Here is a 26,311-nt window from a genome sequence, read left to right as displayed (position 1 = left end):
ACATTTAACTAAACTATACTGAAATTTTTTTTGCCTTATAATATCAGGCTGGTTCAAACAAGGTAGGCTACAAGTTACAAAAGGTCATCATCTACAAAAGGTATCTGTCTGACAGTCTCTCTATTCATCCACCCATCCATCCATGTTTTCAGATGATGGTCATTGCTGGTCTACATCTCACATTAAAAGCTATTTATGGTGTAACGATGCCTAGGTAAACTAAGTGCTGTTATCACTAAATGCACTGATGGTCGGCCGCTGTAAAATGTGACAACTTGGTGCGAGAAATGTAAACAGACGACATCCTGGAAGATACCAAAGAATAGGGGTAACGCTGACAAATAATATAGCTGTCTAAAAATACCGTGTTTTTGAGCAACACTAAAACGGATACCAAGATCAATACTAGATCTAATAACTAATGTGTATTGATATGAACACAAAATAAACCAAGAGTGCAATAAAAGCTTAAAATAATGTATTACAAACACGCCTCTTGTCATCTCCACATGGTTTGTCCCCCTCCGCCCATCAGGAAGTGTACGCAAATGAACTGTTTGTTTGGTGGAAATCAGCTGAGCGATCCAATTCTAGTTTAGCTGATTGAAGCTTTGAATATTAGTGTACCGTACCTGTCCTCTCTTATGCTCGCTTTTTACTGTTTCCAAACTGTCGATTTATCGTTATTTGGCACGAGACCCTGTGATCTGTCGTCCATCCTATTTTGCTGCAGTGGGTGAGTCATTCAGTTCTTACAGTAGCATGACATGTCTTAATGGATGTAATAAAATATTAATGGAGAGTTTATTGTAAACCATCACTATTAGTACCTCTGTAATCATGACTTCAGTTCAAACAGAAGATAGCTTTCATATGTATAATGCTGGTTGTCCTAACAGTAGTTGAGACAAATAATAGTTAAAAATTATTCATTCATTCATTCATTCATTCAATCATTCATTTTATTATTTATTATTTGTATTAAAATGCATTGAACCATCCAGCATAATGGCACGTGTATCACTATGTAAAATGTGGATTGTGGATGGACAGTAATTAACGGTCAAACCATGAGGTTAATACTCTTTAGGATGAAAATGCACAGAATGGATATGATGTTCTGTGTGCCAGAAAGTCATTGGATGTAACAACAAGGACAGATTTGAGTTACATAACATGGTCTCTGTTTGTTGTGTTGCTGTGCCCCACTGCTGCTTGAATGAATCTGTTGCTCAAACATTGTGAAAGGGGTATATCAGAGATCCAGCTTCCATAACCGCTGAAATGAAGGTCTATGTATTTATCATATCACATACACACATATATCCATTTGCTGTACATTTCTCCGGCACCAGTGCACTGTTTTCTCTGGTATGCTGCTAAGAGAAGCACTATTAATGGCCAGATCAATAGACCAATATTATTATGTGCAACCTTGTAGACTAAATACATGGCCTAGGGAGAGCTGACTTTGTATGCTTTGTAGAGTGGCTGACAAATCAATCCTTTAGAAAATGGAGATTGTCCACAATATGTGGTGCAGAAACTGCAGTTACAAAAACTTACAGTACTATAATCTGGAAATGAAAATTATAGATGACATTTACACTACAATTAAAATGTCAGAATTTAGAACCACAACACGTTAACCTGATAGCTGTAAGCCAATGTTCTATTTTCTAAAAAGTCTTAATAAGATAACTGTCATGTCATATGTTTTAATCAGTTATATATGTAAACACCTTATGTACACTATGTGAACAGACCACCCTATAACCACTAAACATTCAAATCTGCTCATTTTCAATCAAAGGTAATTCTAGTTTATCCTAGTTTATTTATCACTAAAATAAACTACTATAAGGATCTCTTTACCTTATCATGACCTTAATTATCATGCTCTTGTCTTTTATTCTTTAGGACATTAGTCAGAATTCATTCATTGGGTTCAATGAGTTACTGACCAAAATGACTAAAATGGCAATATTGAGCATCTCCAGTATTTACAGGAGAAAACACAGCAAAATAATGTACATTATCTTCATTTACTTATTCAAAATATGCTGATTACATGTACACAGGAATATTCCAATAGTTGCGGAAAAATAAACCTCTTCATTTTCAGGAAAGCAGTGTAAAAGATGTAGAAACTAACCACTGTCATCATTTTAAAGGCTTTATGTTGCTTCCTTTGGGACTTTTTTTTTTTTAATGAGCTGCTGTTGTAATGTCTGTAAGCTGCTGATGACATTAAGAACATAAGCTAGGATAATTGTGTGAGTGTTTGTGTTTGCTATGCTGGCTTTATGCCTCCCCCTGCCATACACTGAATCTATTTAATGTGTGTAGGCTTCACTATAAAAAAGTTTTTACTTTTTACAGAAAAATGTTATTTGGTTAACTGTAAGTTACCTTAACCACATACGGTGAAAAACTGTAAATGTTAACATCATATTATATGTAATTTTCTTGTATCATACTGTAAAAGTTATGGCTTTTGCCAGAAAAACTTTGAATTACCATATAGGCTAATTTAAGGAAAAACAGAAAAAGAATATTCCCAGAATTCCCTGCATTACACATCACACATGATTACATTTCTTATACATAATTTTGTTTCCTCTTATTTTTGTTATCAGTAAAGCACATTAGTGTTTTTGTGTTAATTTTTTTGTCGTTTAGTTAATGTTTATAGCATTATATTAGTGTCGTGTGTTACCCTGATGTTTTTTTGTCTTTGTATGACCCTGTGCACCGTCTATGAATGAGTTTTGACCATGTTTTATAAACAGGTCACTTACGATGAACTCTGATTCATAATCGGGCTTTCTATTGTATTATTGTGGTGCTATTGGGACATTTTAAGGTAAAAAGGCAGATTTTGGTTGTTAAAGTAAAAGTAGGTATATTACAATTATTTATATCACTTACAATTAAGCATATCAACTAGTTGGACTGGAGTTATTGTGTATATTTCTGGGTGGTGGTAAAACTAAGAACGGAAAGATGAACAGGTAGAGTGCTTAGAGTCGTTGTTTAAGTAGACATAGATCATCTGATTGTTTGGATGGGTTTGTGTTCAACAGGCACGTGTTTTGGGGCTTGCTTCTGTTTCTTAAATCCTCTGTAAATCTCTAGATGCCCATTTGATGCTCATAACGTCAGATTAAACAGATGTAAGTCTCACTGTGTGTGTGTGTGCTTGTGCGTGTTGTCAGGGCTTTTATCACCGGAGAGCTAACAGATGTCACCATATCTAAGCAGAGACCAGTATATTCTACTTGTCTGTTGTTTTTGGTGCGTTGCCTATATATTTGTACTGTCTGTTTATGAGCTGGCCCACACAGAATATACAGTCATTTTTGCCTTTTTTGACCTTATTTTGTCTGTATGTCATTTGACATAATTGGATATGTTGTTGTTATGAGTTGTTGCTCTGCAATTGATCCGTCCATTTCCACCAGTTCAGGCCGGTTTGCACTTTGCAGGTTTGCGAATATGATTGCATTGACAGTGTAATCAGCCAATCGTAGTGCTATGGAGGCACTGATGATTCCTCTCAAGTGACTTTTCGCCTGTATTTTGTTGTTCCCCTCTGCATTCTTGGCAAGTATTAGAACAATGAGCTCAAGGGAGGAAAAAGAGATGCTTTGTCCATCTGCAGTCCATTGATGTCTCTGTTGGACACTTGGACGGTATTAAAAGGATTATTTATATGCTACTTATTTCATCTGGGTTTATTTAAGTACTGTCACATTTTTTTAATCCTTTTTTTTAGGAAACTTTTAAGAAATTGAGTACTGGAAATGAAATAAAAGTTTGGGGTCAGTAAGTTTTAAAAAAGTTTTATTCAACAAGGATACATTAAACTGAACAAAGGTGACAGTACAGTCTTGTACATTGAAAACAAAAAAATCTTTTTTCATATAAATACTGTTCTTCCTTTGTTCTTGCTCTTTTTTTCCTTTTTTGTTGAAGGAATGTAAACTCCGATGGCCTGCTACATTATAGGTGGTGGCTGAGGTTGCTTACGTTACTTACTCTCAATCCCAGTCTTTGTGATTATTCTGGTTAACAAACCACACATGATTTGAGGTCATTGTATGCAGCAAACCGTTTAATACTTGGGGTTAGAGGTTTGTTCAAATCCCTAACCCTAAGCATGATCTACATGCCTTAACATGCACCTCTATTTACCAGCTATTTGCCTTTTGTACATTTCTCGATAAGAAATCGATTGTCATTAGTAGGATTTCACCTCACTTCATGATGCATTTTCTTTCTTGGTGTAATTGTAATGCAGGATTTCTCTGTTTTGTCTCATAGATAGATACTGAGCATGCTGGGACATGACTGAGGCATGATGGATCCTGAGGAAGCCGAGCTTCAGAATGACTACCGTTACCGTAGTTACGGAGCTGTCATTGAGAAGGCGCTGCGGAACTTTGAATCATCTAGTGAATGGGCTGATCTCATCTCCTCACTTGGAAAACTCAACAAGGTACTTAAAGCCTGGAGAAAACAAATCCATACACTTAGAGATTCGGGTTATCATTTGCTTTTGAACTTTTTAAAACTTCTTTTACTGATTTATGTTTTTAAAAGAGAGAATTTTTGAAGATATCCTGCTTTCTTTGTCAAATTTGTCTCATCAACTTGCCTAGGTTGACACCACAGAGACAGTTTTTACATGTTTCAGGGAGATATACTTATAATTGTGTCTGCACATTAAATCGGGAGAGAAGTATTTTAAAATAAAAAAACAAAATACACAGTTTGGCACACTTTACCCCCCTCTGCAAGTAGACGATGAAGTTTGCTTGCTTCAGTTTAAGATCGGTTTTTAGTTACAGTTTTTGAGGGAAGTGAGAGACTTCCCTTTATGATCTTCAGTCTTGTTGAATGAAGGCATTGGTTAAAACATTACTGCTTGACCTCAAACATTATGTTCAACGTGCAGCTGATTTGAATAAACTGAACAGGACTTGTGTACACTGTCCTTAAGATTAGACAAATAGTCTTTGTCTCAACCTTCCTCTGCACTTTAAAAAAAAAAACATTTCCATGTTAATGTGCAGATGTAAAAAAAACTGTTGTCTTATTTAAATGTCTTTCTTTCTCTCTATATCACTTTATATGGCATGTGATTTTCTTGTTTGCTCAATGGGACTTTCCGGATATTATGTGAGTTACAAGACAACCTGTGTGAATATAAAAGGATTTCGTGGATTTGTTTAAGATATTTGACATTTAACATGACGCTATTATCTATAATCTCCTTTTTTACACACTTGAAGCATTTTCACTTCGTATAGAGTGTGACATTTTTGATGGCATGTCTTGTAAAATATGTTTCAAGTGCTGTGCAATAACAAACTAAACCCTCTGTCTCAGTTCCTCCTCTGAGCTATTGTTGATAGTTTGTTTGAAACCTGTTCAGCAAATGTGGTTGCTGAGTGAGATACGTGTTGAAGAGTGGAACGCTAGTGACTTATAATACAAGTCTTGCAATGTGCATAAATACTAGTCATCATTTGTTTTTCTGATATAATCCACCTACAGTTGACCTTATATTATTGGGTGGAGGTTGTAATAGTATGTTCATGTGTGTACCATAATTCTTGATGTTTATATATACACTACTTTTCAAAAATGTGGGGCCGGTAAGAAGATTTTTTTAAAAGAAGATTATTAAGATCATTTTGAAAGAAGTCTCTCACACTCACCAAGGATGCATTTACTTGATAAAATAAACAAAAACAGTAATATTGTGAAATATTATTAAATGTTAACTATTACAATAACTATTTATGATTTTAAATTTATCCCTGTGATGCAAAGCTGAATTTTCAGCATTGTTACTCTAGTCTTCAGTGTCACATGATCCTTTTAATATGATGATTTGCTGCTCAAGAAACATCTATCTATCTATCTATCTATCTATCTATCTATCTATCTATCTATCTATCTATCTATCTATCTATCTATCTATCTATCTATCTATCTATCTATCTATCTATCTATCTATCTATCTATCTATCTATCTATCTATCTATCTATCTATCTATCTATCTCTATAGAAAATCATTAAAAAACGTTTTAGTTAAACCGTCCATCCTGCTCTCCTCTCCCACTCATTGTGTTTCTCAGGCTCTCCAGAGTAATCTGAAGTACTCTCTGTTACCACGGCGGTTGATCATCGGGAAGCGTCTGGCTCAGTGTTTGCATCCTGCTCTGCCCAGTGGTGTCCATCTCAAAGCACTTGAGACCTATGAGGTCATTTTCAAAATCATTGGCACAAAATGGCTAGCAAAGGATCTCTTCATATACAGGTTGGTGTCATTGACAAATACTGAGTGAATCTTACATATAAATGTCCAAGTCATTGATCAAATCACTTGTGCGTGTGTGTACACTTCAGCTCAGGGCTCTTCCCATTGCTGGGTCACGCAGCGATGTCAGTGAAGCCGGTTCTGTTGACGCTGTACGAGCGGTACTTCCTGCCCCTTCAGAAGGCACTGTTACCCAGCCTGCAAGCTTTTATCATGGGCCTGCTGCCTGGACTGGAGGAGGGCGCTGAGGTCTATGACAGGTACAACTTAACACCCATCATCAATAAATGATTCACAAGTTGACACTTCAGAGATGTGACCCTAAACTTTCCACAACTTACTCACTATGGTACCAGGAACTCCTTTGCCACTCTCACTACAACTGTGCCTCAATTAATACGTAACCAATTTAACCTTAAGTGAGATTACCTTGATTATATTGGAGAAAAAGTATGTGTCCTTGTTCATTTAAACATGGGTCTTCCATAGACTTACATTAGACAAGAGCTAAAACTGATTTCAGTTTTTCTAGGCCAAAAATCACTACTGTATTTCCTGATAAGGCTTTGATTTCAGTGTTACAAAACCCACTTCATCTTTCTTCCTGTCTAAGGACGGATGCGTTGCTTGTGAAGTTGTCGGTGTTGGTGGGTCAGTCTGTGTTTTATGGAGCGCTGTGGGGTTCAGTGCTTATATGTCCTCTGGTACGGCTTCCAGCCTCACTCTTCATCGTCGCACACTTTGACCACTCAGTCACTGCTCGAGAACAGAAGTATATGCTTGGAACAGACCACAGACTAGTGGTAAGTGTGTATTTCTTTGGAGATAATTCTATAACATAATTTTTTTATTTTGTACATCTAAACTAAAAGGATTTTTTGTTTGAAAATATATAGAAAAATGGACCTCTGTCAGGGTAGACAGAGTACACATTAATTTGACATAAATGAAAAAAAGACTGTGATGGAAAACATATAGTCTGTTCAACAGAATGTTGAAAATTGAAAACGTATATTTTAAATATTTATCTATTCCTGTGATGCAAAGCTATATTTTCAACATCATTACTCCAGTCTTCAATGTCACATGATCTTTCAGAAATCATTCTAATTGGCTGATTTGGTGCCCAAGAAAACATTTATTATTATTAGCAATTTTGAAAACCGTTGTGCTGTTTAATTACTTGGGGAAACCATTACACATTTTTTAGGGTTCTTTGATGAATTGGAGTTAAAAAGATCAGCTTTTTTTTTTAAATAGAAATATTTTTTAACATTGTTAATGTCATTACTGTTACTTTTGATCAATTAAAGCAGCCTTGCTTATTATTTTCTTTAAAAAAAAAAAGTTTACTGACCCCAGACTTTTGAACAGATCTTTTGTAGGGGTTGTGAAAGTTAGACATGACCTAGAACCGGTGTGACATATTGAACAGACTGTACTTTTGTTCCTCACAGCTAGACATTTGTGTCAAATTACACAGGGTGTCTGTCTACTCTGACTAAGCTCTGTTGTTTTGAAGGAATTGTGTAATTGATATGGACACCTCCCCATCTCTCCTCTCCAGGTGAAGGCTGTTTGTCTCGCTTTACAAGACACTAATGTTTTGGTCCAGAGAAACATGCTGGAAATCCTTCTCTACTTCTTCCCCTTCACATCATTCCAGGTTAACCCCTTTTTCTTTCTTCATGTCTTCACTCCCAACTACATTTGACATGTCCCAGACCATGTGTAAGACATTTTTTTTTAAACAATCTATAGGATCCTGAGGAATGTGCCATCCCACTGAATCCAGATGAGATGATCTGTGTGGTGTCTGCTGCATCACTCACCCTGCTCAGGAGAGATATGTCTCTAAATCGACGCCTCTATGCATGGATGCTCGGTACAAAACACAAATTGTCAGACAATTACAGAATAGCACAGAAATACTGTTTCATAAAATAAATGGCATTTATCTATTAGAGAATAGTAATTTTTATTAAGGAAAGATATTTTTATGGATCTTTTATGGCAATTTGTCTCCTTTTCATTGTATGTAAACTAAAAAAACGTACAGGTTTGAAACAACATGGTTGAGTATATTTCTATATGTGTGTTTTGTCAGGCTTAAACATCAAAGGAGGAATGGTGGCTGCAGATTCCAGTCGCTTTAACACTGTGGAGGAATACACTGCATTCTACTTCAGTACACACTCCAGAGAATTACTGGTGCAGGTATAGAAGAGAACACACTCACTCAAACTGTTCAAAATCCTGTGCATGCATAGTTAAAATCAACTCATATTTGATATTTTCTTCATAGGCTCTGGTAAATATTCTGAAGCAGAAAGATATAGAGGCCAACCCAGACAATCTAATAGAGTATCTCAGACCGTTTCGCATCATCATTAGCCTGTTGGACAAATCTGAGATAGGTAAGTTGTAAGTTGTAAAATGCTTTACTTTGGCCCTATTTGACATTATTACTCATGTCTCTGCATTCTCTCATTTACAGGGCCATTGGTGTTGTCTGATGTGCTGCTGGAGGTGGTCAGAGCGTTTTACAGCTACTGTAAAGTGATGCTGGGAGAGGATAATCTCAACACCAGCCTTAGTGGCAGCCAACTCAACAGGTCAGAGAGAAGAATTCAGTGCTCATATTTTCACAGTGGACAAGTTTTCCTGTAGCTTAGCTGGCAGAGAATAATAACCTTCAATACCGACATCATGATTTTGATAACACAAATAATGTCAGGGTCCCGATATAACAGTCAGCAAGGGTCTGAGTAAAACCTGGCTATATGAGTGAGGGACAACTGTAATGACTGTACATTATCCCACTGATTACATGCATTTTACCAAATAAATGGGCATGAAATCGATTTCAGCTTAAATTATTTAAATAAGGGCTATGAGAAACATAATACTATCACAATATTCAAAACTGGTTGTCAGGGTCAGCAGTCGAATATCCAGTATAGAGGTCCATTATGGACATTTTTTGACTGCAGAATTCAGCCATTGACCATTCAGAAGTGAAACCTTTTGATATATTTGAAAATATATATTGTTATATTTTATATTATATTGCATTTGAATTCACTATGAGTGGATATACACTACCGTTCAAAAGTTTGGGGTCAGTATTTTTCTTAAGTGAATTCTTGTTGCAAGGATGCATTAAATTGATAAAAAGTGACAATACAGATTTTTATTTATTTATTTTTATTTTTATTTACTATTCATCAAAGAATCACGGTTTCCACAAAAATAATAATATGCAGTACAACCGTTTTCAACTTTGATAGTAATGAGAAATGTTTTTGAGCACCAAATCAGCACATTAGAATGCTTTCTGAAGGATCATGTGATACTAAAGACTGGAGTAAAGGCTGGTGAAAATTCATCTTTGCCATAACAGGAATAATTTACTTATTACTTATTTTAAATTGTAATAATATTTTCACAATATTTTTGATAAATGCAGTCTTGGTGAGCATAAGAGACTTCTTTCGAAAACATTAAAATATCTCACTGACCCCGAACTTTTGAATGGTAGAATAAATGTACAAGATGAGTAAATGATACGCAAATGAACGCTGTTTCTAATTGTTGATTATCTATTCGTGTGCAGTAAAATCAAGGAGAATAAAACCGCCTCAGAGATTATAAAGACCGTCAATATGCTTGTGAGTGCCATGAGCGGCAATTATCTCTGGCACTACATGACAAGGCATTTCCAAATCTCTCTCAGGTAAACGCACACAAACTCATAATAAACTGCATTGCGTGAACATAAATAGAATTATGTCAACCTAGTGTTATGGTTGTTTCTCAGCTCACTGAGTGATCCAGATGGGAAGGGTCCATTTAAAGACAGGAGCAGCCCTCCTTCAGTGACTGAACTTTCAACACTCATTATCTTCCTGTTGGATGTTATTCCTTTGGTATGATCTGGTGATTCATCTTTGGACAACTTTTTTCAAACTTTGGTCTGATTTGGTCTGGCTTTCTTTTTAGGAACTCTATGCAGAGATGCAAACGCAATACCTGCCGCAGATGCTAGGCAGCATGCTGCAGTCGCTGCATAGTCACATGACATCCCTCAGCCTACAGGAGCTCACACAGGCAATGAGAGCATGTTTTAAAGTGCTCAGTAAGATCCAGATGCCGGTGGCTTATATGGACATGGAGGCCGAATCGCAGACACAAGATGTGGAGCAAACACAGGTATGATGGGTCAGTTTTACTGTAACTACCGTAAAGTCTGGCGTTGGTAAAACATTTTTTTTAAATGTTTCAAAAAAAAAGTCTCTTATGCTCACCAAGGCTGCATTTATTACCGTAAAAACAGAAATATTGTGAAATATTATTACAAATTTAAATATAACTATATATAATATAAATAACTGTTTTCTATTTGAATATATTTAAAATTTTCAGCATTCATTACTCTAGTCTTCAGTGTCACTGATCCCTCAGAAGTCATTCTAATGTGCTGATTTGGTGCTCAAGAAACATTTCTTATTATTAGCAATGTCAAAATCAAAAATTTTGATATTTTTTGGGAAACTATGATAAAAAAAAATCTGGATTCTTTCATGAATAGAAGGTATAAAATAACAGCATTTAATTAACAATGTAAAAGAAAAACAAGAAAAAATCTAACCCTAACCCTAACCCAATCTTTATAGTCACTTTTGTTCAATTTCTTTCTTTCTTTCTTTCTTTCTTTCTTTCTTTCTTTCTTTCTTTCTTTCTTTCTTTAAAAAAACCCCAGAAAAAAACAGAAAGATATAGAGATCATTGAGTGGTTATGGCACGAAATTGTGGGAGAATATTATAAAAGAAGAAATATTATATTATATAATATTTCTATAAATAATTACATAAGCAATATGGTCTGAAATCTTACTGCCCCCAAACATTTGAGCAGCAGTGTAAATGTTTGGGCCACTGCATTTAGTGTATAACGAGAGTTTTAATAATCAAACAAATTAAAGCTTATATTCTAATGCCATTCATATTATGGGTTGGAAATGTATTTCTATTCTAGTATTAAACGGGCTCTGTTTTTTTTACACAATATAGATTGTGATGACTGGCAACAACAAAGTCAAAGAAAGTGACCAGGTGAATAGTAACCATGATAGCAGCACTAGTGAGGCCTGTCTGAACGGACAGGAGACCCAGGAGGCAGAGCCAGGTGAAGCTCCGTACCCTCCTTTGCGCTCTGAAGACAGTGGATTAGGCCTGAGCGCATCTCCATCTGAACAGCACCTTCTACCAGGCTGTAATGTATCAGAAGCTGCTTCTGAGGTGAACTCTGAAGCAGAGGACGTGTGGAAAAGAGGAGGAACTATAGAAAACATGTCCAAATGTGTGCAGGATATACTGGCATCTGTTATCACAAGGTAATTTACAAATTAGGTGCATACTGTGTGTGCCCAATAAGCATATTTTCAGTATGCATAGAAAAATGTGCATATACAATCAGAACACCTAGCAAGGAAAACTATATATTCCAGAATGCAATGCACTTGTCATGACTTTTATTTGCTGTGTGAATGCTCCAAAAGTTTGATTTTAACATATCCACTTTAATATAATTAGCTTGCTTCCTAATCTAGCTGTCTAATAAACCTGGCTTTGTGTATTACAAATATTGTTGGCTCTTTGACAAAGTGCTTTTGTTACACTCATTTTTAATTAATTACATGACTATTTCAGGTCTAAAAATCACACTTTTCTCACATAGCTCATATAACCAGGTTTTTCAAGCCCGTGGGAATCTTGATTGTTCAAAGAAAAGTTTAGTTGTTTTAGCTTATTTTAAATCCTTTGAGGTCATCTTGGAAGTTTGTTGAATTCTGTCTCTTTCTTCTCTCTCTGTCTCACTCGCACTCACTTCCTGTATCTCTCAGGCATTTGTTAGATGTTGTGGATCCAGAGAAGAAGAAGAAACAGGACGAAGCCAATCAGCTAGATCCTAATGCTTCTCCTAGGGGCAGTAAACGGTCTCCATTGAAACGGAAAGGCAGCCGAGACTTGGGTCTTATTAAAGACAGACTTGCTGAGTTCTTCAACCCTAGTAAACTGAGGATCCATGCCCTTCATGGGTCTTCTAGGGGTGGGGGTAAAGACCACAGACCAGTGGAGTTGGAGTGGATGGGAAGTTTCCAGTCAAAGGGCAAAGGGGAGATATCAGAGTTGAGCCGCCAGGCCTTCACTGTGGTCTGCCAGCTTCTCCTGGAATGCGCAACTTTTCCTGTGTATTTTACTGAGGAAGAGAACCAAGACCTTCACACATCTATGTTCAACAAGACAGGTGAATAAAGGAATTGTATTCCAATACTACATTAAACTATGCTGATATAACATGTCACAGCACATGGACGTGTTCTTTTATAAACTGATTGTTTCTCTCCTCAGATATAGAGGGAAGCCTTCCTGAGTGGCTGAGGTCCTTGATGACTCTGTGTTGCCTGACGAAAGACTACCAGGTACACAAGTACTTAAAGGCGGAGATTGAAAGGGGTAGTTCACCCAAAAATGAAAATTGTCATCATTTTCTCACCCTCATGTCATTTCAAACCTGTAAGGGATTTCTTTCTTCTGTGGAACACAAAAGTAGATCTAAAAACACATATATATAGAATGTAATGGACTCGAAAGTGGTTTGGTTCTCAAAGTTCTTCAAAATATCTTCTTTTGTGTTCTGCAGAGCAAAAGAAATGTATACAGGTTTGAAAAGACATGAATGGAACACATGACATTCCCCCATTCATTATTCATAAACAAAGACATTGAGGTTGTAATGTCAGTTAGTTGTTAATGCATGTTCTTTGTATTGTGACCTTGTTGTCTGTTATTTCCACCCTTAATTTCTTTAAACATTTAAATATAAGCTACATGTCCACGCACTCCATCTTCCAGTGTTCTGAGAAACAGGTAGCCCCACCCCCAAACTCGCACTATTGGTTGAGTCAAAATTGGACCTGTCAAACAAACAGAGCAATGTTTTGATAGCGATGCACTGTTTACACTCTTCACTCTTCAGGGGCCTGTACCATGATGGTAGTTGAACAAACACTGGGTTGCAGGATTAGTTTCGAGTTGACAAAACCAAACCAATGATGCTGATTATCAACTTTCTCTGTCAACTCAGGCTTTGATCCTGAGTTTAGGAGTTTAGGTGTGACATCAGCCAATCACATGCTGAGAAAGAGTGAATCTGCGATTCGTTTCTCGCAAGAGAAGCAGCGCAATTCACTTATTAAATAAAAGTATTAAAATATTAAGAATTGAAACAAATTTACACAGCAAGAAGAAAATAGCTGTCTATGAAGGAGGACAACTAAAAGAAAAAGTCTTGCTAAATTTCAGATCAGTGCAAGTAAAAGTTGTGAAGTTAGTTTATACAGTTGATAAAGGTATAGAGAGAATTGAACATTTAAGCTCACGTGTAGTCATTTTATAGCTTCATCTATTGATTCTAAAGCGTATTTTTATTACCTTTTATATATTTATTCATTTAAACTCTGCATAATAATAATTGATGAACTAAAATTGTACATGTGTGATCGATTAAGGGTATAATAATTACATAAAAATGATCTAAATCATACAAAATTATTATTCTAAATAAGCATTACTAAAAGCCAGACGATTTTGTCTTTAAAAATCATTTGCTATGTAGTGACCTTTAATTTGGAGTAGAAACAGGTGGAGTGACTTTATCCTTTGCTCACAGCTGCTCACAGCCTGGTTTGCAACCTCTTACCTGGAACATAACCTGCCCTGGACCAGGTTAGCCGTGGAGCATAAGTTACTATGACGATGAACACTGCTAAAAGCCAAACCACTTTCATAGTGCCTAAAACCCAGGGTTGGCGCAAACTTACCTGAAACATACCTGAAACCACCTAAACCGGCTTCATGGTATAGGTCCCAGGAGAGTCAGCCTACAAATGGCTCATTTAGAGTTGCCTCTGCACAATGAATTGGGATAGGACATTTTAACATGGAAACATTTTTACTTCATCTTTAATTGTTGCATTCTGAAAGCTGAATCATTAGATAATATATGTTTTTATTTTTTATGTGTCTTTAGGTGCAACATGTTGCTATCTCCTCTTTGTTGGAGCTAATCAATCACTCTCAGTCTTTAGCCCTCGTCATTAAGGATAAAAACCAGCGTTATAAGAACTCTGATGCTAACCCACTGAGCGGACAGCTGCAAATGGTCACCCTGCCACCCATCTACCCCGCTGTTCTCAAAACTCTGGAGGATTCCACAGACTTTTACCTGGTAAGGCACATTATGATTAACAGGTTGCATTTCTTATAGCTTGTTCTGTCGTGAATGAGAAATGTATAAAATAGAAAAGAGTAATTGTAGAGACATTACAAGGGGTCAGGAGATGGACCACTATTTTTATTCTTTTTTATGTATGGAAGTCCTGCAATTCAGTTTAAAGAGCCAATTTCCCTTTTGATTGTTGCATTACCTATTTTTTTAAATCCTCAATTATAGAAGGTGCTTGCATGTTAGATGGACTAGAAAATGTGGGTTTTTTTTGTATGATTTGAGCCAAAGAAGCAACATTTATGATACCCAAACTTTACTGATTTGACACGTTATTAAACCTTTAACGTGACTGTTTTCATAACATATTATGAGATTTCAGTCTTTCTCCATTCAAGTGGATAGGAATTGTACTGCCTATTGTCTACATAAAAATAGCTACCTGTGGGTTTTACCAAGATGGCCGCTGAGTGATCTGACTTCCTTAAAGTGATTTTGGTTATTGTCTTCACTTCAATTCTCTTGTAGCGTGTATCTCAGGTGTTATGGGCTCAGTTAGACACAGAGCGTAGAGAGCATCACGTATCTTGCGTGGAGCTCTTCTATCGGCTTCACTGCTTGGCTCCGTCTGCATCCATCTGTGAGGGAATCATCTGCTTAGGTTTACTCAGTGAGGACAAGGTACCGGGGAAACCTCATTTAATAAATTTTACACATATATATATATAAAGCTGAAACATTTTTTCAATTGTGTGTGTATGTGTGTTCATTTTAGGTTGTGTGTCTGGAGGCGCTTCACAGGTTCTCAGTTTTGTGGCACCTGACACGAGAGATCCAGACAAATCGCAGCACTTCTCTCAACCGCTCCTTTGACAGGTTTATACACCATATTCCTTATGTAATTATTTATAGAAATATTATATTATATAATATTTCTTCCTTTATAATATTCTCCCACAATTTCGTGCCATAACCACTCAATGATCTCTATATCTTTCTGTTCTCTCAGGTCTTTGTTTGTGGTATTAGATAGATTGAACAATCAGGATGGTAGTGTAAGGGCCGCAGCACAGAACTGGTTGGTGCGGGCTCTTTCCCTCAGTGATGTGGTCCGTATCTTGGAGCCAGTGCTACTCTTACTTTTGGACCCGAAAACACAGAGATCACCCATACAAAGCGTCAAACAGAATCTCTCTTTTGGTATGGAATCAAGACGCACAAAAACACACAAACCAGATAAATACACACAGAGGTACCTGAGCTTGAGTTTGGGAGTTACATTTTCAGGTCTTGCATTGTAGTATAAAAACTGAAATGATACAAAATTAAGTAATACAATTTCAAATCAAATAATTAGTTATAAAAATTCTACTTAAATTGTGTTGGCAATTATAATACAGAGTAAACTGGATTGTACCTTTAAAATAATCAATATAGTACTTTGCACAAATAGTGTTGAAGACAGATAGCAATAGCAAGAGTTCCTTCTGGTTATTGATATGTACACTGTCATTCCAAAGTTTGGGGTCAGTAAGATTTTTTTTAAAGAAATTATTACTTTTACTCAGCAAGGATGCATTAAATTGGTTACAAGTGACAGTAAAAAAGTAACTCTTTTTCGAAGGACATCATGGGATTTTTTTATGACCACAGATAGTCAGGACCTTACATCTATAATGTAACATTATAATGTTACATTTATAACATTTATAATGTTACAAAAGATTTGTATTTCAAATAAATGCTTTTATTTTGAACTTCCTATTAATCAGAGCATCCTGAATTTGTTTTTCCATAAAAATATTAAGCAGCACAACTGTTTTTAACACAAAAAATATTCAACAATAAATATATATAAAAGTTAAAGTATGGAGCACCTTGTCAATTGAAATGTTTGTTTGTAATCGAATACATTATTTTAGGGCAGTGGAAATTATGAATTTAAGATATATATATTATTGGTGTCTGATTCTACTCTATATGTGATTTAGGTAATGTAAAGTCACTGAGCTGGAGAGACAAATCCATCACAAAAAGTGCTGAAGACAACATGACGCTTGGTTGCCAAACAGAAGAAAGCTTTGTTAGTCGCATCACCATAGTAGACCGTGAAGCACTGTGGGCGGAGTTGGAACGAGATCCAGATCTAACACCCACAGACTCCCCAAAAATGTCCCGGAGTGAGAGTGAAGAAACTGAGGGAGAGGACGAAGAAGTAGAGGAAGAAGAGGAAAGTGAACACACCGAATCTGCAGACACAAGTGGTGCTCAGAACTCCACCGAAAACTCCACCTCAAGCTCCGCCCCTTACTTACAGCGACATGACGACGGTAGCATCGAGGAGGAGGGTGTGGCCATCGGCCTACAGAGGGTGGATTCAGAACGAACACAGGTTTCAGATTCGCTCTCAAGTGATGAAGACGATGGGCAGTTGGAGGCCATGGCCAAATCCCGGATGCTGAAGCGGCAGCGGGAGAAACGTGAGGCGGTGGATTCACTGTTCCGCCATGTTCTACTCTATAAGCAGCAGTACGAGAGCAGGAGAATTCTCTATGCCTTCACTATTTTAGAGACCATCCTCCGGACAAGTGCAGGGCCATTTGTGGAGGCTTTATCCAGTACTTCTCTGGACTGCAGCTCCATTGCCCATCTCAACCTCATCCAGAACCTTCTGCAGAGGCACCGTCAGGCTCAGGATGGTGGCAACTTCTATGGGCAATTGCAGATCTCAACTCCACCAAGTGGAGCTACTCCTGACCCATCCCAGCCAGCGTCTTCTCCTCTCCATTCACCACCTTCTCCTTCTTCTCCACCAACTCTCCTTCTAGAGCTACTCACCTGCCTTTGCATGCGCTATCTCCGCTCTCACTATCCCTCCTATGCCAGCGTTCCCAATTGCCAACTCCAGGCCAATCGGGAGGTGCAGGTGAAAAGCGTGGAGGTACTGACTGAGTTGATGATCCAGTTGGTGAGAGTGGCCCAGCAAGCTCAAATTGGAGAGGCAAAGGGAACTGCTAGTCTGGAGGCTGTCCGCAACCTTCTTTGGGGCTACAAGGTGCAGCAGTACGTCCTTCTAACACTTTCTGCCTCCATGTATGTCTGCCAGAGAGCTGATCGGCCCGACCAGCACACATTGCCTGAAGAAGACCAAGGAGAAGACAGAGAAGAGATCTCAGAAGAGAGCCTGATCAACTTTGGCCGGGATGGGACCTGGGCTGAGCACCCACTCCAGATTGCCCTACTGAAGCTTCTGAAGGTTCTTATTGTATTGGAGCACCACGTGTGTCCACCACACTCCAAGTCACAAGATCACGATCAAAGCCATTCCAACCCACAGCGACGTGCAGAACAACCCTCCTCAGCCTTGGCTCGAGAGTGGCAAACAGCTGTGATGTTTCAGCAGTCCATCAAAGCAGTGCGTTACATAGTCAGTCAGCCTATCACCGCTCAGGGCATGTTTGTGTCGGCAGCAGCCCGAGCTTTGCACCCACAGTATGGCTGCGCCATGCACCCAGACTGGGTAACTCTGCTATGTGAAGTTCTGCCTTATTTAGGACGATCACTGGCCATCATTGTATCACCCATAATTGCCCAGATCTGCAGGAACCTGGATGAACTGGTTAAACAGCACGAGCACGATGGAATCAAGGCTTCACATAAGTAAATAATGTGTGTGGTTGTTTGCGTTTGTGTGAGCATGGGTGCACATGAGGTGTCTGATAAGGTGTCAATGCTTACATGTTGTTGTTTTGTTGCAACCATAGCTTGAATTGGGCTTATATTTTGTGGCTTTCTTTAGTGGTACCTTAAAGAGGGAGAACATAGCGCCTGACTATCCTTTGACACTACTGGAAGGTCTGACCACTATCACACACTACTGTCTTCTAGACCACAAGAAAGTAAGACATACAAGCACCCGTTAAAGAAAATAGTGGCAGATCCTGGCATTGGTGACAGACATTTGCCTAGTGAGACAAATCCTCCTATGTAACTCTCATACACACTACATTTCTGAATCTGAAGTTGCAAAGTTGCTGTACTGTTGGTTGCTAGTAGGAGTATAGCATTGTGGGTTCTTTTGCAAAAACTGTTTGCACCTTAAAATTCAACCAAATACACCAGGTTTCCTGATATACATCCACATACAGTTGTAGTTATAATCAAGTCTGATTTTGCCATGGACATTAAAAATGTCAGGATCACCACTGAGCATGTAAGAATGCTTCAAACGTGACACTAATGTGACTTGTGTTAATAAAAATAAAAAATGTTTTACTTGTAGACAGCTGCTGGTTGTGATGTTCCAGACCTACGAAATGCTAGCAATGCCATTCTGGAGGAGTTTCCACACATGATTAGCAGCATGGCCTTACTCTGGGGTGTGGTCAAAGGCTGTGACTCCTCCCGTAGCAGCAGAGCCTCACCCACATCTGTGTACTTTAAAGGCACAAAGGTATATCTCATACTTGAATAAATAAAAATGTTTTATATCATTTTCTTTACTTAAACATCATGCCGTCTTGTTGACTGCTTAATGGTGCGTATGTATGTTTTTGTTCTCTGTAGATCTTGAGGCAAAAGGTTCTGGAGTTCTTAATGCCATTGACTCAGCAGTTTGGGGTGCAGGTCATGGCCTCTGTGGCTGCTGTATGGTGTAGCAGGAAGAGCCGGAAAAGACGTTCCAGAAATAAGGTTAACAATAGCTATCAGAATGCAAAAATGACATTATGTCATACAATAGACTACTGTAATGATGTTTTTAAATTTTGTTTTTATATTCATGCATAGATTTTACCAGATGCTAGCGATTCTCAAATGACCTTGGTGGACCTTGTGAAGGCACTAAACACACTCCGTCCGGACACCATACTGCAGCTCATCAGAGAGGTGGTGAAGAAACCTCATCAGATCAAAGGAGACCAGGTATTGCACTCACACACACACACATTCACTTGGGGACATTTCATAGACTTTTATTGTTTTTATATACAGGTAGTTATAAATACTATAATCTAACCTTAAACAAAAACTTTCTCCATTTTTACAAACTTAATTTTGTATCATTTATACAAATAAGGACTTCCCCAAAGGGAGATTTTTGTCAGATTTAGCTCACTTCTAGTTATATATTTATCCCCAAAATATGGTTAAATGGGTACACACACACACACACACACACACACACACACACACACACACACACACACACACACACACACACACACACACACACACACACACACACAGAGAGAGAGATATTTAACTATTGAATTACATCATGTATTAATGATCAATCTCTTTCTCACTATCAGAAGACTACTTTAGTTGACATTCCAATGCTACAGTTCAGCTACGTCTACATTCAAAGGTAAAAGTTTCCATTGACATCATTCTCGATTTTAATTGTACCTTATCTTATTTTCTATCATATAATGTCTTTTACTGTAAAATGACCATAGTCCATTGAGCTGTTGCAATCCAGTTTAAGCAAATGGCTAAAGATGTTGTTTACTGTACATTGGAAGATTCAGCCTTGACTGTATTGTTCTACAAGGCAGACGTTTTTAGTGGAGTGTAGATGGTAATGTCTCTGGTCTTTTTTCTTTTTTTTTGCAGTCTCACTGCTCAAGCTCTTCAGGAGAACATCAATCCTCTTCTCTGTCTGCTCAGAGAATCTGCCCAGCTTAACCTCGCCCCTCCTGGACACTTCTTGCTCCTCGGGTGAATAAACTAATGTGGCCACTATTACGTTTGCTCATAGAGATTTGAACAAACCCTAACCCTAAATATTAACCTTTGGTGCGCGAATTTAACAGTACGAAACCACCTAGCAACCACATTGCAACATACTAATAACAAAATCAGAACACCTTAGCAACCACATTACAATGTCCTGGAAACCACTCATGACACCTTGTTTAATGCAACATTTTAAAAAAGGCAGTCGCAAAACTCTTAAAGATAAATAAGAGCTCTTGTTAATTACATGAAACAATTATTGTTCTTGTTATATACTATTGGAAGGTAAAGTGTCTTTTGAAAGACTGATATCTGTTTATTTTACTGTTGCAGCATCCTTAATGACTGTGTAAATAGACTTCCCAATATCGACAACAAGAGGGATACTAAAGAACTACAGGTAGGACAGATACAGCGAGAGATTTTGTTGATATAGAATTATGTTGATATTATAGAAATGTAAAAATATGTTTACATAGTAATTGTACTCTCAACAGGAAGTGAGCCAGCGCATACTAGAAGCGGTGGGAGCTGTGGCAGGCTCATCTCTTGAGCAGACTAGCTGGCTGAGCCGTAACCTGGAAGTGAAAGCACAGCCTCAAGTCTGTCCTCAGGGAGATGAAGATGACCATGATGGCAATGAGTTAGAGGGTAAACCTATGCAGAAATTCATATACTTACAGTATAATGCCCATTGTTGTATTGCCAACATATGAAATTAATAATGCCTATCTGTATTACCTATTTCGAAACAGAGGCAGTTTTAAAATGGATTCTTTTCATGTCTTTCTCTCAGAGTGTGCAGGCCAGGGTAGCACTATGGTGTCATCTTCAGTGCCATCTGTATTCAGTGTACAAGCTCTGGTTCTGCTGGCTGAGGTAAGAGACATGCGGTGAAATTGGGTGAAGAAATGCAACAGATTATCAACATTGTTCTCATTTGTGCTCATTGTGTTTGTAGGTTCTGGCTCCTCTTTTGGACATGGTCTATCGCAGTGATGAGAAGGAGAAAGCTGTGCCTCTCATTTCCCGTCTTATGTATTATGTTTTTCCCTATCTAAAAAATCACAGGTGAGTATGCCAAAGAAGCACTTCAGTTGAAATTATACAGTAGTTGTTAATACTGCTTAGTATTTTATTCAGAAGCTTTGGTCTATTTATTGTCACATGACATTGGTGTCAGATCATTTTCATTTAAAACTAGGGGTGTGACGAGATCTCGCGATATTAAAACGTGCCAGTATTTCTCGTTGATGTGAAAAGCTGTCTTGCGATATCAGCATGACGGAGTTGAGTTTTGTGGCAAAACATTTGACAGTGCTTGCATTATAATGTTCTGTCTTTTACTGCATATGTTTAATTCATACTCAGAAAGTTGAACTTAAGTGACATTCATCATTACAAGATGATTAATTACAGCATTTCAAAATGCAACTGCATTGTTTTGCATTTTGTGAATTTCAGTTTAATAAAAGATTTTTTCCAGTCATATATTTTGTTATAGAAAGAAAATATCGTCTCGTATCGTCTCATCTGTAGGGTTGGGTACCGAACTCTGTACTTTGAATGGCACCCAATGACCGAATTACGTCTGTACTACCGGGTACCGATTCACATTAAATCAAACCGTGCCAAATTTCGGTACCTGAGAACGCACTTTTTATGGATATTCATACATCACAGACAGCGACCAAGGCAGCTCTGGCATAATGTCAATAACACTTCTATAAATTACTTACAGTTTCTTTAGTCATTGATGTAAACATGCCTAAAGCACAGAAAAAAGGTATAGAATTTCAGGTATCGGTACCGGTTAAAATGTAAACGGTACCCAACCCTACTCATGAGCTAAACGTATCATCACACCCCTATTTAAAACTCTTACTCACTTTTAATGTTTCCATAGCTGTTTCTCAATTTATATCTCTCCATCTCTCAGTGCCTATAACATGCCTAGTTTCTGTGCGGGTGCTCAGTTGTTGAGCAATCTGAGTGGATATGCCTACACTAAACGAGCGTGGAAGAAAGAGGTGCTGGAACTCTTCATGGAACCAATGTTTTTCACAATGGAGTCCTCGTGTTCCTGCCAGTAAGATGGATACTTACACAACACTGTAAATTTTATTCTGGTTGAATGTAGTGGTTTTTATCAAGTCATGCACAAAATCAAAATAGTCAAATAGTTTGCGTGGCCTATATACATAGATTGCTGGGCCTACTTGTTTGTTTTTTAAGCCACTAAACTCTCATATTGTGCTTTAGTTGGAGATCCATCGTAGACCATCTTCTGACTCATGAGAAAACAATGTTCAAAGACTTGATGAGTGAGTATATGTACATATTTCTGCTTTAGACAGTCATTTGTTGTATGATCAATTGTGTTGATTTGTATTGTGTGGGTTCATGTTGTACCATATGCAGGCATGCAGAGCAGTTCTTTAAAGCTCTTCAACAGCGCTGAGCAGAAGCCCATGCTACTGAAACGACAGGCTTTTGCCATGTTTAGCGGAGAGAATGACCAGTACCACTTCTATTTGCCTCTTATACAAGGTATCACTGAGTCTGTGTGGAAAACAAATATAGGTTACTTATAATGTAGCATAGGAACAATTTCAAGCTAACACTTTCTTCATCAAATATATTCTAGAGCGTCTAACAGAGAACCTGCGTGTGGGACAGACTCCATCAGTGTCAGCTCAGATATTCCTCATGTTCCGTGTTCTCCTGTTGAGGATCTCACCACAACATCTCACCTCTCTCTGGCCAATCATGGTCACTGAGCTGGTAAGAAATATGCCAGTGGTCCTCTCTTCACAAATGCTTCATCAGTTGTTTTAAATGTTTTTTTTAGTTGGGTGCAGTTTGAAAATGTATGTTGAATATTTCAGATACGCATTTTTAACCGCCTTGAGAAGACACTGCTGGATGACAAAGAAGTTTCAAAGTGAGTCATCCTTTATGACAAATTGCTGTCTGTATATATTTTTCCCTCAATTTTCATGGAAAAAAATCTTTCTGTTTCAGGAGTAAATTGCGAGGTGGCCATGACAAGAATGGTCTACTGTGCTTCCCTCAGGCAGAGCTGGACATGTACCTGTCAGCCTGCAAGTTCCTGGACACCGCTGTTTCCTTCCCTCCAGAGCAGATGCCTCTGTTTCAAATGTGAGACTCATGTGAACTGTGTGTACGCATGTACTCCTGCCATACCTGTGATAAATGACGAGAAACAGTTTAATTTACCATTATTATAGATGTTTTTTATGAATTATTGTCAAGTTTTGTATACTTAAACTTCTAAAGAACAGAAGCAGTGGTTGGACATTCTCCAATGGTCAAATGACCAAACACAGTTCTGTTGAAATTGAAATTAATAAGAAATGTTTCTATATTAGAATGATTTATGAAGGATCATGTTACACTGAAGACTGAAGTAATGGCTGCTCAAAAATTTAAGCTTTGCAATTACAGGAATAAATTACATTTTAAAATATATAGAAGTAGAAAATGGCTTTTTTAAATGGTGATAATATTTAACCATTTTTTGTGTTTTTGATCAAATAAATGCAACCTTGATAAACATTAGACACCTCTTTCAAAAACAATAAAGTCTTACCGGTCTTACGGTAGTGTACGTGGGGCTAAAAGGGTTAATTCACCCAAATATTACAAAATTACATTATCATTTACTTGCCCTCAAGTCTTTTAAAGCCGTTGTTCTCCATACAATGAAAATGGGCATGGTAATTACTGCCAACAAAGCTAAGTCAAACAAGTCCAAAAAATCACCATAAAGTTGTCCTGGTGTGCTATATTTAAATAGTTCTTTCACTGAATATATTATAGACTTGAAATATAGCACTACTTTTATCAATTTTATTCCACTTCTATCCTTTTGTGGTGCTTGGCAATATAAATTATCACCCATTTTCATAGTATGGAAAATAAAATGGCTCAGACATTCTGCAAAATATTTTTTTTGTGTGTTACACGGAAGGAAAAAACGAATTTCTTAAATATTTATTTTCTTTACGCAACTGACCTCACAAAGACCTTTTATTTAAGGTACAGGCACCTTCTATAAATATAACATAGTGAACTTCTTATTAGGTCTTTTGACCTAAGTGGACGGTCATGGCTGACCTAACATTGGCAGCTGTCAGTAATAGATCATTAGGTTCTGTATTATTTCTAGGTGACCTGTCATGCCTGGCCCAACATAAATGACTTCTGATATGCTCCACACCCTAAAATCGAATGTACATGACCTCTTAATGACTTGCCAATATGTATTTATAGGTATCGCTGGGCTTTCATTCCTGAAGTAGATGTTGACCGTTATGATGGACCAGGAAACACTCTGCTGGAAGGCGAACAAGAATGTAAACCCCATATTGTTAGGATACTGGATGGAATAAACCGACGCTATGGGGTAAGATCTCCTTACCCAAGACATGCTCTAATATATCTGTGACTCAGCACCACCGAACCAGTAAAGATGGTGCTTTTTCAAAAGTAGACTCAATTGTCAGTCTATAAATATTTTGGCTGTGTGTTCAGGAGCTGAATGGAACAGCGGGAGAGTCGAGCACAGATCGATTGGTGTTTCCTTTGCTCACACTGCGTTCCCTCTGCTCCATCGTGGATCTCGTGCCGTTCTTCAGCACCCTCTGCTGCTCTTTTAATGGCTCCTCCGCACACCTCCCACATTATGCTGTGGACTACCCACCGCCCAGCAGTGATCAGGTCATGAAACGCCTAGAGAACATCATTGAAGGAGAGTTCCTCGATGGAATGGACAGTTAGATGATAGACCACATTCTCAAGTTCTGCATTTGCTTTTGCAATTTCTGTAATTGGTTTCTCTTCGAACACAAAAGTGCAGTGAAATTTCATTGTAGCATAATACAGTAGTTTACCTTTAAATGCATAAAGGTCCCTGCTAATTTTCCTATGATCTTAATCAATGCACGTTAAGCTGTTGAAGGTCTCTAAAATTGTATGACCATTCTGAGTTGTATACGCTGTGAATGTATATCATCTTTGTATTTTAAGTTGGCTTAATGTGGGCTTTCCAAGCATTCTGTTCATTTGAACATTCCATTACTTTTTTTTTTTTTTTTACTAAATGAGCCAAAATAATGATTATCTGGCCATGTTTCAAGGGCCATAATGATCACAAACAGATAATTTATTGTCTGGTCCATGGCATTTTTCAGGTGTGTGTAGGGCTGTCCGTCATTTCTTGACTTAAAATCCCTTTGCAGTATTTTTGCTTCCTGACAAATTTCCTTTTCCCCTGTATAGCTTCCATCTATTTGTTTAAAATTATTGTCTTTTGTTTATCTACAAGTATCTATTTAAAATACTTTGTTGCTTTCTTTATGTCTTATATTCTGCTATATTTCCCCACTTGCTTTAAGTTAAGGATAATATGTATTTATTCTTATGTGGATATTGAATGTCTTCTTTTACTCTGTGTAGTATGAATATTACAACAACGGAATTGTAAAGCACATTTTTATTTCTGTACCCAAGGGAATGTTTTTGATCCATGTTTGTGTTCTCGATCATCTCAAGGACCTCAAGGATGTTTTATGCTGTTGCTTTTATTTTAGAGTGCACCTGATTTGGCAGTTATAGTTCGTCTCTAATGTTACTGCTAGTATACTATCTTGCCCTTTGATTGAAGTGCCTAAAAATAAACGCTCTAATTATGAAACATTCTGTAGTTGCTATATGCAATTGTTCCACAGAAACAGGCAAATGAGAAGCTTATATTTCCCATTAATGGCAGTGTAAAGAGCTATTATTTCAGTGATATCAGAATTTAGTGATTTGCTCTCTTGAATGTAGACTTTTTTTGAGGAAAAATAATGTTAATGCTTAATAAAGTGAATTTTATGTGTATGTTCTGCACATCTGAATAAAATGACTCAGAATCACAAAGTTA

At 37.6% G+C, this 26,311-nt stretch overlaps 1 protein-coding gene across 1 annotated transcript; it reads left to right on the top strand.

Moving 5' to 3' along the window:
* Positions 1-537: 537 nt before the first annotated feature.
* On the top strand, positions 538-26,311 carry dop1b (DOP1 leucine zipper like protein B). Its single transcript, XM_084420951.1, has 39 exons — positions 538-736; positions 4,327-4,501; positions 6,151-6,332; positions 6,422-6,592; positions 6,946-7,135; positions 7,900-7,998; positions 8,094-8,217; positions 8,440-8,549; positions 8,638-8,749; positions 8,830-8,947; positions 9,949-10,068; positions 10,153-10,261; positions 10,335-10,544; positions 11,406-11,728; positions 12,239-12,642; positions 12,747-12,817; positions 14,428-14,625; positions 15,151-15,303; positions 15,398-15,498; positions 15,632-15,822; positions 16,614-18,282; positions 18,422-18,521; positions 18,905-19,075; positions 19,189-19,314; positions 19,411-19,545; positions 19,935-19,990; positions 20,239-20,343; positions 20,695-20,761; positions 20,859-21,012; positions 21,158-21,240; positions 21,323-21,432; positions 22,301-22,450; positions 22,624-22,685; positions 22,783-22,911; positions 23,009-23,145; positions 23,250-23,305; positions 23,386-23,523; positions 24,658-24,790; positions 24,919-26,311. Exons 2-39 carry the CDS (start codon positions 4,361-4,363, stop codon positions 25,162-25,164), a joined length of 6,954 nt encoding a protein of 2,317 aa, XP_084277077.1. The 5' UTR covers positions 538-736; positions 4,327-4,360; the 3' UTR covers positions 25,165-26,311.

This window comes from Rutilus rutilus (genome assembly GCF_951802725.1).
Source record: "Rutilus rutilus genome assembly, chromosome: 10".
In the NCBI taxonomy this organism is placed as follows: Eukaryota; Metazoa; Chordata; class Actinopteri; order Cypriniformes; family Leuciscidae; genus Rutilus; species Rutilus rutilus.
This window is presented reverse-complemented; position numbering and strand designations above follow the sequence as displayed.